The sequence below is a fragment of the Sphaerodactylus townsendi genome, linkage group LG08, assembly GCF_021028975.2.
Source record: "Sphaerodactylus townsendi isolate TG3544 linkage group LG08, MPM_Stown_v2.3, whole genome shotgun sequence".
Taxonomy (NCBI): domain Eukaryota; kingdom Metazoa; phylum Chordata; class Lepidosauria; order Squamata; family Sphaerodactylidae; genus Sphaerodactylus; species Sphaerodactylus townsendi.
Window position 1 is genome coordinate 61,381,601 of NC_059432.1, and position 14,741 is coordinate 61,396,341.

Sequence of the window (14,741 nt, forward strand, 5' to 3'; positions counted from 1 at the left end):
TTGTAACTGTTGTACCTGTCTGAGGAGATTGGGGGAGGGGGAGAATCTGTTGAGTTGCTGTAGCGGCCACCGAGGGGCAGGGGAATTGGCATGGAGGCAGATTGGTGTTAGGGTATGCCCGGGAGAAACTGAAGGTGATCGCATTGAGGTGGCGGGCCCTCCTGGGTGCGTAATGGGTCATTCAGAAGAGGGAGCTGGAGGTGCGGGAAGCAGGCATCTATGAGATTAATTTGTAAACTCTTCAGATTCTGAATCTTCAAAGTTTATGCATTGCTGCCTGTGTGCTGTTTGCATAATGCAGTTTTATAGTGCTAAATATCTTCCCCACTCCACCACCCGCCTTGGCTCCATCCAATTCCCAGCCCTTTCGCCAGTTTTCAAGCCCACCTTCCTCCCTTGTGAGGCAGAAGCCTCTACAACACTGAAAGTAGGAGGAGGTCGTGTTTTCTTTTAAAACCTACCTCCACAATTTTCAGAACTTAGGGCATGAAGACATGATCTTGTCCCCATTACTGTAGCAATTTTTGTTAAGAGCGGAAGCTATTTAGGGTTTTACTTGGCTATTACTGTAGCCATTTTTGTTAAGGGCTGAAGCTATTGGCTGCAGCAAAGAGACTTAAGTTAAGCATTGTCTGCCAATTCCTATCTTGTTTCACTTTCAGGCTGAAACAAAGGTAAGTGTGTGGGGGCACGGGGGGGGGATTTTACGTGCCCCCCAGGAGTTTGCCCAGTGCAACATGCACACACACCCACACCCATCTCCTGGTAGCTCCACCTCTGACCCAAAGGCAGGCTCAGAAGTACAGAATGTTGGGCAAGGGACTAATTTATAGGGAAGGTTGGGCCCTCTGGTGATGCAAAGGGATCCTTAATCTCACACGACAAGGAGAAACCATGCCTTTCTGCAGAGAGATGAGATAAAACTTAACTATTGGGACATTAGTCTAATGGCTTGAACAGCTGGTTTAAGTGACTAAACTGGGAGTGCCCAAAAGGGGGAAGGTAACTGATTGAATTACAGCTGTAAAACAATGATAGTGTAAATGAGGTAGTCTTTAGAGAAAAATTAGTCAGAAGAAGAAGTCAAGATTAGCAAAGTACTGGCAGGAAACTTGTGGCAGTCATATTAGTAAGTTCTTTGTCTTTAATGAGGCATATAGTTCAGGGCTGGAGATGGTCCCATGTCTTAGCTTTAATCCCTTTAGGAAGGGAAACACAGGCTATTTTGCAAGGCAGATATGGGTGAGGGTAAGACCAGACAAGTTTTACAGTCCTTGTGGGTTCACTAGCCAATGCAGAGAATGGGCTGCTCATTTTGGCAAGGCAATGCTAGACACTCCCAAGGGTTGCCAACTCCCAAGGGTTGGCAATATGGGTAGAGGCCCTGTTGTCGTCAAACAGAGCTCCACCCACTTACCATGGGTTGATATGGTAGCAGTGCTGTTTATTCTTGCGCCAATGTCAACTTTGTCACTCAGCTTTGCATTCCTATTTGCACTTTACCTTCAACAGTTAAGTGTGGTTTATTCAGTTTCTTCTTGGGCAAGGAGAGCAAAGGTTTTCTGAGGGGATTCTGAGCACAATCAGTGTCTTACGTGATCTACAGAACCAGGTCCTAAAGTTTACTCCTGAATGTTGACAGTTATACAGGCTTGTGTAAAGAGCTTATTGTACATTGATTACTATCTTCTTACCAAGAAATGAACTTGCGATTTCTTCTGTGTTCTTCTACAGCCATGTCCAATCACATAGATTTCAATTTTCAATGAAGAGAACTGATCAGCTCAGAGAAACAGACAGGATGTTAGATGATGTTCTAGTTGTGACAGCTGAGCATTTTTCCAAATTCTTCTCTTTCATTATTGATATGATGGTTTAATGTGTGTGCATGGAGGTGAGGGGTTGGGGTTAAAGCAGCAAAATGTCACTTACGGCACTGAAAGATCTCCTTATAGAATAATGGTTGTTCTAACTGTAAGGAATAGTGAAGCTCTGGAGAAATGTATATTGTTAGGATAGGATAGACCTGGAACAATAGTTTCTATCCCACCCCACTAACCGTTATTTTCTTATTCTTCTCACAGGTTGGTGGTTTGTAAGCACATCAGAAGAGCAAGGCTGGGTCCCTGCCACATACCTGGAATCCCAAAGTGGGATTAGAGATGATTCTGAAATTAACATGTCCAAGGGAGGGGAAGGTAAGAATATCAAGAGAAGTTTCTGGATAACTTGTTGAGAAAAGGCATTGGCCGTTTATGCACGGCCTCCAGTCGCCCCCACGCCGGCGAGAGTTTCGCCGGCGTGGGGCAGGCTTCGCCTGCAGGCGTCTTGGAAGCAGGCGAAGGCGGCAGAGGCAGAAGCGGCTCCGCCGGAGGCCTGTTCCCTCCCTCCTGCACCCGTGTCGCTTCACCAAATTAGCCTGCAGCGTGAGCCGCCACGCTGCCCTCCGACCCCTGGAGGTGGAGAGACGAGGTAATGGTGACTCGGCAGACTTCCATGGCTGACACGAAGTGGGAGGAAGATCATCTTCCCTGTTAGCACCGAGTTCGCGCAGCGGAAGACGCCTTCCCAACAACAACCCTTTAAAGGGTTGTTGTTTAGAAGCTGCCTGAGGCGCCCTGGCGAGGGAAGCGCATTCAGTGCGCTGCTGCGTTGCAGCAGCGGCGCTATATCTTGGCTGGCGACCTGGGCGGCGTTTTACCGCCAGGCGTCGTATTTGGGCCGTGCATAAACGGCCATTGTTAAAGGTTTGCTTGGACCTTTGTATAAACTAGCAGCTATGTTTTAAAGTTCAGTGCAATGGCCTGCTTAAGATATGCCTTATAAGGAGCTTGGTAGAGACTAGATATTAAATTTAATGTTCTGTGTTAAATTGTATGATTCTAAAACTCAATTAAAAACATGGTAATGATAACTTCGATAATGGTATTCTTTGATTTCTAGTATCTATATCTATGCTCTTTTGTAGGAAACCAGCTCCGCATCCCCCCTCCCCAATTTTCTTCAACCTGTAGATACTCCTTGGAGTAGAGAAAAACATACATGGCTTACAAACTTCTTCCTTCCACCCTGATATACATAAGACATTGGAAATACTGCACTATGATGTTGAAATTGGCATGTATCCAATAATCTGTGGAGTTCGCAGAGTGAGACTTCATCACTCCCCACTTCCTGCTGCATTATTCTTGAGTCCCCTGAAATTTTGTTCCTAAAAACAGGCTCTCCAAAAACTGCATGGGGGACAAAGCGTGGATCTGCAACAAGAGGGGGGAGTTGGTGGAAATCACTGCTGCATCTTCAGCAAAAGAAAATGCTCTGGTTGGAGGAACTGCCAGTATTCTAGTTTTTCTCCAGTTTCCATGTCACTTTTTCTAATATTGTTTAAAAACCTGTGTATAGTCCCTTCTCCTGTAGGTGTTGGCTTTAGCACACCTATTTTGTCCAGGGCTTTCTCCCGGTAGTCTTAATTTTCTAATCATTTTATCCCATCAATTGTATGTTGGTTCAGTAAGTCAGTTAAATCATAAAAAATGACTGCACAGAAAATACTGTTCCAGCACAGACACATATACAATATAATGGTAAGAAGGGACAGTACAGAACTCTTCACTGTCCTTAGACTAGATAAAAGCTTATATCAAAAAGATAGTTTGATAACAATGGTGGAATACACTTTGGATGCATGTATGTACATGTCCTGTGAAATGCACTGCTTCTTAGAACTTGAAGCAGCCCTGCTCTAACAAGCTAATGCAGTTGCTTTCAAAAAATGTTGAAAGTTCAAGTTTTGAGCATGGCCAGATGTCACAAACCATCCCCTCTATCTTCAGGACATTTCTCTCCAACATAAGGGGAAAGTCTACAGTACTTCCAGTATAGCTTTCTAGTATAGTGAACCCCAGTCGAAGGAGAGGTGGAAACCCACTAACCAAAGGCTGCCAAACCTATGGGCTGAAGCCTTGTCATGCTCTTTAGTGGTTTTCAGTGCAACTTGTGACATTCCATGCACATGAATGAGTTAATGCCCTTTGCAGGGCAAAATTATTGAACCCTCAATCATTGTGACTGCGCTCAGAATCACCTTTCCCCATCTTCCATTAAGTCAGTTGTGCAGGTTACAAAGTGTGTCTTCATGGGGTGGACTGCAGTTTGTCAGGCAAGGAGAGGGAGGATGACTTGTGGTCAACCAAGGAGGTTTCCTGGTTCACAGGAAAGGGTATGTTTGCAAGATAAAGGGGCAACTGTTCTAGCATGTGAAGTTTGAACAGATTTTGGAAAACAAGTAAGGAATGCTCAAACCAACAAGGGGAAACTGGCACATGTTAGTGAGAAGGAAGTGTGAATATGTAGAAGGACAGTACACTTGAACTGGAGTAACAAAAGGTTTTTGGTGCCTGTGACCAGTGGGAGTATGGTCTTCCAGTCTATTTGAATATTAAGCTCCTACTCTAAACTGTGTTTCTGGATCCCCTCAACAGTTGTTACAACTCCCAATGCCATCTCAAGGGCTCTGCTTTAAGGTTACCTATATTCTAGGCAAGTGGCAAAAGAGCCTTATATCAGGTGCAATCAGTGCCTTAATCTGTTTGGAATAACGGGAGCGTATAACTGATTTGGTATAACTGAGGAGAGCCCAGCCTTTATAGCTTCCTCACATGTACACAGACACACAAACTGTTTGTGTGAAAAGAATTCCACTTTGACAGTAGGAAGGAACTAGCAACAGTGTCATCCAAAGGTCTTGTCATCTTGGGGCATGTCATAGAATTTGTTTTGGAACCTGTGAATGGACGCACAAACTTACAGACTGTTTAGATTCAGTTATGAATATAACTGGGGAAAGGAATGTGCTCTTTGTGATGAAAACAATGTCCTCATGTACAGTTATTGTAACAATCTCATAGTCACAAATTCTCATTTTTGTTTTTTTGTTTATAGTCTATTGTGAATCTCCACTGTTCAGAGTGTAAGACTAATTGTCAACTTTGACATGATAGGTGAAATTCAGGGATGCTGGACATTTTTCAAAAGTTATCAGACAGTTAAATTCTTAGCAAAAGATGTGCCTGCCATAGCTTCAAAACTAACCATATATTGATGTCCATATATTTAGTCACATCTTGCAGACATTCTAAAAATGGAATGCTTATACTAGTGTTATTTGGGAGGCTTGATTTCTGAAGAATTTTTGTAGTATGTGGGTCTCTCATTACACACACAAAATGAATCTTACAGTATTCCAGTAAATCTCCTTCAATTTTTACTAGTTTTTTGATCATAGTAGCCTTGCCGTATACTTAATGTGTGTTGGTGAGTCGAGACCTTGTGAAAGATGCAGCTTGTATGACATAACTTCGAACTGTGTCACAACTTTCATCATCATCTGGACTGGAACCTTTGCAAAAGCCATGAATGTTTCTGTCCTATAAATTTTGTCCTTAAGATCTTTTCTGGCCTAAGAGCATACAGTGTAAGTGAAGACATCATGATATTTTTGTCCTTTGCATAATTTTGATGCTGGATAAATGCTGTCTTTTACTGGTATGGACTACTGAATCCACTAAATGCAGCAAGGAACAAATGTGTTTGTGTGCCTGGGCCTCAGCCAGTTAACCTAGTTATTACACATCATAAACTAATCCCAGTGTGTTATTGCATCCCATCCATATTAACAAAAAGCCCGTCCTTGCAATTATCACGTTTTTTGTTGGTTTTTGTTCTTTGTCCATCCATCTTACCCCCCCTCCCCCTCCTTTCTTCCCTCTTTTATGTTTCCATCCATTTTCAACCTAGTTTCTAAGAGACGCAAGGCTCACCTGAGGCGGCTGGACCGGCGATGGACACTGGGAGGGATGGTCAACAGGCAGCAGAGTCGAGGTGAATAGCTTTGTGGGACATTTGAAAAGCCACAAAAACTGGTTGCTGCTGCTTCTCTTGCTATTTGACATTGCTAAAAATGGCTGATGTGTTGTTTCACTGGCTCTTCTTGCTTCTGCGTCAGAAACATGCTTATATTCTGCAGAATTGAAGGACATTTTGGTGGTTGTTGCTGAGCATGTTAGAAATTGGAGCTGACAGGAAAAAAATTAACTCCTCAAATTTCCACAAGTGATTTTTAACCTTGTTAAGTTTCCAATGCATTATTTCTTTATATTGCTAAGGTGGCAAAAAAGAACAGCAGAAAGAACTATTTTTACACCAAAGGCATGTTATCATCTGGTTTTTTTAAAATTTTATTTACAAATCAGCTTTTTTAAAAAAAGGCTTAAAATCACTTTTGTCAATATTACTCAGACTTTGGCAATTGAACTAAGACAGGGAAGGACCTAATCTTGTCAACAAGGCTAGGATTTTTTTAGGGTTGCCTATACTGTTTTCCCTCACTTGCTCACTCCCTTCATTCACAACTGCATTGTTATGTCATTGCCCCATTTTAATATTGCACTGGAACAAAACCCATTCATTTGACCTTGCCTTGCCTTGACCAGGGCTAGTAGGGGAAGAGATGGGCCACCTGGGAAAAGGACAGTGTAGATGAGGATTCTAGCTCACATTACCAAGGCTACTTTACAAAATGACAGAAAAAATCGGTTTCAGGTAGCTGACTCAGTCTTCCATAGTCAGAAAAACTAGTACCCAACTTGCTGAGGGTGAAGTGTAGAGGACTGGGGAATGACATCACCCCATAAACATAGTCTGTCTAGTAACCGTCGGGATGTGGTGTCACCCCATAGGTTATCCTGTCCTTGCACAAGGGACTACTTTTCCTAATCCTATGGGAAGATGACTATCACAGGCACTGCATGGTGACTATGCCACCATTTGATCACCTAATTGTTTCTTGAGCTGTCTCCTAACAAAAAAAAGTAGGAATAGAAAAGCAGAAGTACTGAAGCAGAAGTAGAAAAATATGAAGAAGAGTTTGTTTTGGGTGAAGTGAGTCAAGTGTCAGTGTTAAGGGCTCAAGGCTTTTTGTCTCTCAAGTGCACAGTAACTTTCTGTGCTGAAGAACATTATTTATATTGTGGGGGAGGGGGAGGAAAGATGCCATGGAAGACTGCTGACTGAAAGGAAAGTATTTTTAAAGAGAATTCTTCTGTGGTTTGGAAGACTCAGGATTTGAGCTATTACATTTTGCTTAGGAAATCTTAATAGGATAATTCGTCCAGACTGCGTGCCTCTGCCCCAAACTTTTCAAAAGAGGATCAGATCACAGATTTGCGTTCCATAACTGATACACAGTGGTCATAAATTTCAATATACCCTTTCTTGCCATGTTGCAGAAAGTGATCTGGACAAGAACTGGAATTTGTGAGGTGCAGCTCTTAATGTGCTGCTGTATTATTCTCAACATACACTTCTGTAGAGTCTTTTTAACTCACCAGAATCAAGAACCTCAGATGTTTCTCCCAGTGGCGGAGCTACAAGGGGAAGGGGGTGCGCCATGCACAGGGCGCACACCTGAGGTGCAGAAAATCACACCCAGGCCCCTCCCCCTTCCCCCCCTCCCGTGGTGCCCCTCACAGCGCCCCCACCCCCTTCTCACACTTACCTCAGTTCCTTTCCTTTTTCCTGAACTTTTTCAGACTGCAAAAGGCCTGTTCACAGTAAAAATGGCCTGAGGAACTACAGTTCCCAGGAGACCTTGGGGCTCACAAAACCTCCTGGGAAGTATAGTTCCCATCGGGCCATTTTTCAGTGAACAAGCCTTTTGCAGCCTGAAAAAGTTCTAGAAAAAGGAAAGGAACTAAGGTAAGTGGGGGAAGGGGGGTGCCGCGTGGGGAGTGCCGCATGGGGAGCCATGGAGGACATGACCTCCTCCTACTTTCAGTGTTGTAGAGGGGGAGTGAAAAGAACAGGAGGGCAGTGATTCTCTTAAGCAAAACCAAGCAATTCCAAAGCCAATGCAAACATTTGTTGCTCCCAGCGCCTGTTGATTGGTGAGGTGGACCAGAACAGCGAGGCAGGAAAAATAGACTAGTTCTGCTCTGGTTCTGCTCCCGAGGTGTTTACATGGCAGCGGGGTCACACAGGAACATTTTTAAAAGTACCACCTCTTTGGTGGTTTTTGAAAGTCACAGTGCAATTGGAAAATAGCGGTGCAAAACCAGGGCAGACCCCTGTGCAGCTTCAGAAAGCGTGCGGAGTTCTCGGCAGCACAGGGATATTTTCTGTGCTCACCCTGGGATATTTTGACCATGCAAAAACAGCCAAAGTTGCTCATTCTACTGGCTTCTCTTCAGCAAGCCATTTGTACACAAATACAATTAACTGGATTACTTTCTCTATGTCATTCCAAATTCCAGAGTTGGATCAAAAGCTTCTTTCTGTCATCACAGGGGTAGTTGAATCCATTACAATGTTATGAAGAAAACATGAAATGGTGTGGAAGGAACCACCACAGGAAGCAAATGAAAACAGCTTCCATGGACTTCTGTTTCATATGTATGACACACTAGCCTTTAGTTATGCAATTGAAAGAAAGAAAGAAAAATGAACCCTTTAAAGAATGTAGTTTGACTGTTTCTGCAAACTGTGGAATACACCTGAAGCAAAAATGGTTGGTAAATATCGAAAAGTATTAGGTTGCAATAGGCTGTAAGCATGTAAGAGAAAAGTAATTAAACTTTGAAATGAAGAAGTTGATACAAGACTAGAGGATTAAAGCTGAGCAGGGCTGAAGGTTTCTAAAGATTTCCAGCCTGTTTGTCTGGTACTTTCAAATAGGCAGCCCAGGGCTGCATCCACACAATATTAGATATCGCTTATTATTGCACTGTAACAATGATTTACAGCTGGATTGTCTCATTCACAAAGGAAAATCCATTTTCAAAAGATTGCAATATCCAATGATATGTAGTTACAGCCCAGGAATGACAAAGGATTTTGAGAGCTTGGTGGAGACTCAAGATAGGAAGAACAGGTATCTAAAATATATGCAGTGCAAAAACAATGTCAATTATAGTACAATTGCAAATATCAAAATATTAAAGTGTTCACTTGGTAAAATATTAAAAGGTTTATTTATTTGTTTATTTAGAGCATTTATTATCCGCCTTTTTAGCTTATAGACCTCATAGGTAAAAATGTACAATAAACTCTAAATTTAAAACCACAAGACTGCTGCTAAATTTAACCAGATTTAAATAAAACTCCCTTCAACTGTCTCCTAAAGATCAAAAGTGCCGTCAGGTTTACATGCTCAAGGAGATTTTCCATAACTGTTGGACTGTCACTGAAAAGACCGTTTCATGTGTACCCACCAAAAAAGCTTCTTTTGTTAATAGGGCAGTTTAAGGCCCCTCCCTGTGATCTTAATTTTCAGCCAGAAATATATGGGAGCAGACAATCCTTCAGATAAGCCAATCTCAAGCTACGTAGAGCTTTAAATTATTGTTTTTCTGTGTGTAGTGCGAAAAAGCAGACAGAATTATGGAGAAAGCTTTTTAGGTTTTTATCGTGTCTTATCCAGTTGGTCTGTCTTTTAAATGGTGAATTGTCCATGACCATCTTCAGATTCTTAAAAAAAATACTTGTTGGCCTCCTGAATACCATACTAGTCATTTTTTGGAATAATAACATTTTGCTGTGCTTTCCCATAAATGTTGACTTGCATATATTGGATATTATAATTTTTCCTATGGTTAGCCTCAGTAGAAGACTCTCCCAAATTGCTTTTAGGTCACAAGCGGACCCATATTCACAAGTGCCAGCTCAAATCATAAAGCCCATTTGTGTGTTTGTGGTCTCCCCTTTCTACCACTGAAAAACCAAAAGAGAGTAATTTGGGAAATGTTTCAATATTTTGCTGTGAAAGCACTCTGCAAAGGGAAACTTTAATGATAGCTTGCTGTTAACAGAATAGAAGAGTTAAAAATAGAACAGTTAAAGCTGTAACAGGGGCTCTAATACCCACAGGGATTTAATCTTTTACAACATTCTGCTATAAGGAGGTCTTTTTTATTTTTCAGTCTCTTTTCTGTCGAATTGTTCTCATCTTACGCTAACAAAGAAAAATTTTCAGACAGACCCATATTCAATTTTTTGATAGGTTTCTGCCAAGGCAAATTAATCTTTGAAAAGCAGAACCAGTGATACGCAATGATAGGCAAAAATGCTCAGCATTCATATAATTGGCTTCAAGCCTATGTTTTATTTGGATTCTCTGAATCTTTTACAAAACCATGTTGCCAGGACTGCTGTCCCTTCATGGCTACTTCAGCCCTATGCCTTAGAAGCTGTGGGTGGAAGTGTACAGAGAGTGTATGACTGGTGCAAGATTACCCAGTAAACTTCCACTAAAGATGGAATCTCCCAGTTCCTAATCTGACACTCTAACCCCCACACCGTACTAGCTTCCAAATTGACTTGTTTGGAGTAGTAACATTAGTAAAGGTTAGGTTTGGTTTTGTTCCTGTCAAAAACAGAGCATGTTTGTGCTTGAAGCATAGGTGAAGTGACTTGGAAGTTTTCCATTTAAGCTGGCTCAGTAGAACACTCCTGCCAGAGAGACTTGATGAAAATTCCACTCTTAGTTCTCAGAGGCCCCTTCCACACATGCATAATAATACACATTCAATCCACTTTCACAATTGTTTGAAAGTGGATTTTGCTACTCCGCACACTAAAATCCAGCTGCAAAGTGCATTGAAGGTGGATTGAAAGTGTATTAATTTGCATGTGCAGAAGGGGCCAGAGACAATCATTTGAAGATATTGTACAGAATGGAGGGCAGGATTTTCAGTGTTCCCAAGTTCAACACTTTAGCATTTAAACTTAAAGGAAATAAAGGGACATTGTTGGGGTGTAAACTAAATTTGATGCTTCTTCTTAGAATTTCCCATCTTTGAAAGCCAAGTTATCTGCCTAGATCTGCATATTATTACCCCTGATTTTATTCTAAAGTGTGATTATATGATGAGAATTAGCTGTTTTATCTGTATAGTAATAGTGAAGTCATCCAAATTGAGGATACTCATATCCATTGACTGGGCAAGATACATCTTTCTACAAATCTGAAAAGGGCCCCAGGTTTGCATAAAAATGTGAAATGTAAAAAAAATACATTAGATGTTTTAAAAACCTGAAAATGATAAAAGAAGCACCAATAGCTTTAAGCAATGGATTCTCCCAATGGCTGTTGCTAGGCAACCACAGGGCCAGTTCAAGAGTTAACAGCTCCAGGTTGGGAAATTCTTGGAGATTTTGTGGTGAAGTCTGAGGAGGGCAGGATTTGGCAAGGGGGGAGACGTCAGTAGAGTATAATGCAATATATTTCACCCTCCAAAACAGCCATTTTCTCCAGGGGGACAAATCTCTGTTGTCTGGAGAACAGTTGTAATTCTGGGGGAATTCCAGGCCCCATCTGGGGGTTGGCAAAGCCAAACCAGGCAGCAAGCTTTGGGTGACCGGATACCACCTGACATGCATGGCAACTAGGCCTAGCTGCTTGGTGCTATTCATCAGCAGCCACCCTATGAAAGCCAGTGTGATGTAGTTGTTAGACCTTCAGTGCAAAGTCTGCAAGACCCAGGTTCTGATCCCCATCTTGCTATGGAAGCTAATTGGATGATTTTGAACTAGCCACATACTTTTAGCCTAACCTATCTCACAGGGTTGTGTGAATGAAAGGAGGCCAAGAGACTAGTGTAAGCTGCTTTGATCCCCAATGTGAATAAATTTCATAGTTTTCCAAGGAAAAGGCTTCATAGGTGGGCAGGGGAGACTGAAAGCTTAATACAGAAGCACAGGTAAAGGTTGGCTCACTGTTGTGTGGGGGAGAGTTTTGGTTACAAACTATAGTTTGAGAAATTCCTGGAAATTTGAGGGATGGAGCCAGGTTTGATTCCCTTCTCCTCCGCATGCAGCCTTGTGGTGACCTTGGGCTAGTCACAGTTTTCTCAAAATTCTCTCAACCCCATCTACCTCACAAGGTGCCTTTTGCAAGGGGGGGGGGAGAAGGAAAGGTGATTGTAAGCTGCTTTGAGACTCCTTAGGGTAGAGAAAAGCAGGGTGCAAAAACCAAGTCTTCTTCTATATGTTAATTATTCAAACCCAATTCAAATCTTCAAAGCATAATGTAATATATTTGACTTGGGATCAAATCTGGAATAAATCTAAACCTGAACATGCTTGGTATTTTGTAAACTAACTTACATCATGCTAATCAAATTTTATTCCTGTACATTCTCACTTCTTGGATGTGTAGCGCATTGCATTTCTATTTTTGAGGCTTAATTCTTTCTTCTGCTCTTGTCTTTGTTTACTATTGTGTTAGGGTATGATTTATACTGAACCTCTTTCCCAGTATATTGTACTGGATCCGAATGAGAACTTTCACCTTCCCCACCCAGGAGATGTGTAATGTTCCAATGCATGAAACATTTTCATTTTTCTTAGGTGATTATGAGAACTATTTGTTTCAGACAGTGCAGGGACAAGAAGTGTGAGGTGTTCATGCTTCTATTCCCTTCATAGTCATGCTATTTCCAAAACAACTCTTCAATAAAAACAGATGCTTTTGTCTTAGATCTGTTGTAGCAGGAACCTTCTTTTCATAAAGAGACATTAGTGTGCAAGAGACACAAAGCAGAACTTTGATTGTATAGTGGTGATGTCAGCTGCTCTGTCTCCAAGTCCTAAATAAATATGTGGGTTTAGTTTTTCCTGATTTTTTTAAGTCTCCCTCTAAAAGTCAAAGTGGGATACTTCAGCAGTATGTTTCTGAAATGATATTATGTTATGAGGCCGATGTTTCACTTGTCCTCAATTTATCCCATCATCTAAAAATTCAAATCTCCACGAATACCTAGCAATTTCATATAAATAAACTTTGAGAATATTGACTAGTTCATTGCTTGAACCTCTTGTATGTTTACCACTCTTGCATTCCTCCTGAGGAATCTTTTACCAGCTTGTGAGACTCTAAATTTTGCTTAAGAACCATTGCCTAAAATGGCTGCCTCCTAAACTGTCAGTACCCCAACAGCCAAAGGTTCATGTCATATGCTGCCACCATGCCATAGCTTGAAAATGCTTGAAAATGGAAATGCAAAGGTAGCCTTACAATTGTGCAATGGCTGCATCTGTACTACTATGAACTGGACTAATGCAGAGCCTCTTTAAAGTCACACTCATGTGGGCAATGCAGCTTTCTCCTAAAGAATCTTGGGAACTGTGATTTAATTAGGATGCTGGAATGTTCTTCAAGACCATCTCTAACCCACACATGCACACCTCTGACCTACAGCTGCCAAGCCAAAGGGAGTTACTTAAACTGGTGTCTTTGGTACTGGTACATTTGAGCCTTAAGAATCTCTGCTTCCAGTGGCTGCTGTATCACCCTGTTAAAGGGTGTAAATGTATGTTGTAAAATGTCTTGTTTTGATGACTCAGCATGTCCCCCTTGTGATAAGACTCCAAAAGCAGCAATCATAATGCAGCAGGGCTGTGGTTTTCTGCAGTCTGTTGTTGTTGGCTGCTTTGCCAACTTTTTCAGAAAGCAAAGAATGAAGTATGACAAAGGCTCTACACAAAGGCTTTCAAGTCTTCTTTTTCTTTTAACCAAGAACAAAGGACAGATGAGCTGCTACAAGCTGGGCAAAGGGCAGCATAGGAGGCAGACGGTCAGGTCAGAAGTGGCATGAGCTGAAACCACCCTTCTTGCATTGTCATCTCTCTGCCAAAAAAAGGGTGGGGGGGGGGGAGAGAGAAAAGAAATGAAACACTAAGGCAGCACTTCCAGTCTCTTAAGCTATGCCCAGCATTTGATTTGAATTCATGCTGCTGAGCACAGCACAGCCTTCCTGTGGTAGAAGTTGATGAAAAACTTCCATTAATTTCAGAAGTCTATTTAAGAATAAGTTATTCATATGACAGTATTTGTGTGCCAGCTTCTCTGATGTGGTTGCTTTAGGCTCCTCTTTCAAGAACGTGGTTGCTATGATGTGTGGATTGTTTTGGGTTGCCAGAATTTGTAGAGCTCCTAAAAATCAACCTTCAAAGCTACAGTTAGCTCACTCCAGATAACAGGGAATCTACTGATTTCCATGTAAAGCTGCTGCTGTTTCAACCACTACTACGGTTGTATGGTCAGCTCCATGGAGATCAGGACTTGTATTCTGTCTGAAATCTCTGTTTGAATGCAAGCACCTTCCTTTTGTCCTCCCTAGAAAGTCACTTGACTAGGTTTCTCATGCCCTCCTCTTGGGAACCATGTTTCACTGTTCCAAGCAATAGAAGTAGCCTTGTTCAGTTATGCAGCTGTACAGCTGTGGTTGTCTGCTGCTTTCGTGAAGATGGTGGTGATGGCTACAGTATGCTGCAAATGAGAATCCCCATCTGCAGAACACTCACGGGGTCACTTGAATAAAGCTAGTTATGTATATAGCATGAGACTGCTGGCAAAGAGTCAGCTACATACAGACGTGGGAATATGCTTGTAATTTTTTTTTGAGCCAATGGACAAAATGTAGGAAGGAGTACGTAAAAGGCAACAGATGTCTATATTTGTTTGTTCATTTTTGTAAATATACCTGACTTTTCCTTGTGACTTGCACTTTCAAGAGGAAAACATACAAAATGCATTAAAGGCCTGTTGACCCCACTCCCAAATGCTTGCAGCTTAAACCCCAATAAAACCCTCACAAATATAATCGACTTAAAGCACTTTCTAAAGACTGTACTCTCCTTGTTTCAAGAGGAAGCCTGCTCCACAAAGTGCTACTGTACGAGAGGAA

The 14,741-nt window shown here is 41.8% G+C and overlaps 1 protein-coding gene across 11 annotated transcripts in view; it reads left to right on the plus strand.

The window, feature by feature from the left end:
- The window catches only part of SH3PXD2A (SH3 and PX domains 2A), a 294,236-nt gene that overhangs the window by 254,176 nt on the left and 25,319 nt on the right, over positions 1-14,741 (plus strand). For 9 of the 11 annotated variants that reach the window (XM_048505256.1, XM_048505257.1, XM_048505261.1 and 6 more), the window contains 2 exons: positions 2,085-2,198; positions 5,797-5,880. In XM_048505256.1, coding sequence (XP_048361213.1) covers positions 2,085-2,198; positions 5,797-5,880 — 198 coding nt within the window. The remainder of the gene's footprint in view (positions 1-2,084; positions 2,199-5,796; positions 5,881-14,741) is intronic. The other 2 variants (XM_048505258.1, XM_048505259.1) reach the window with 1 other exon arrangement.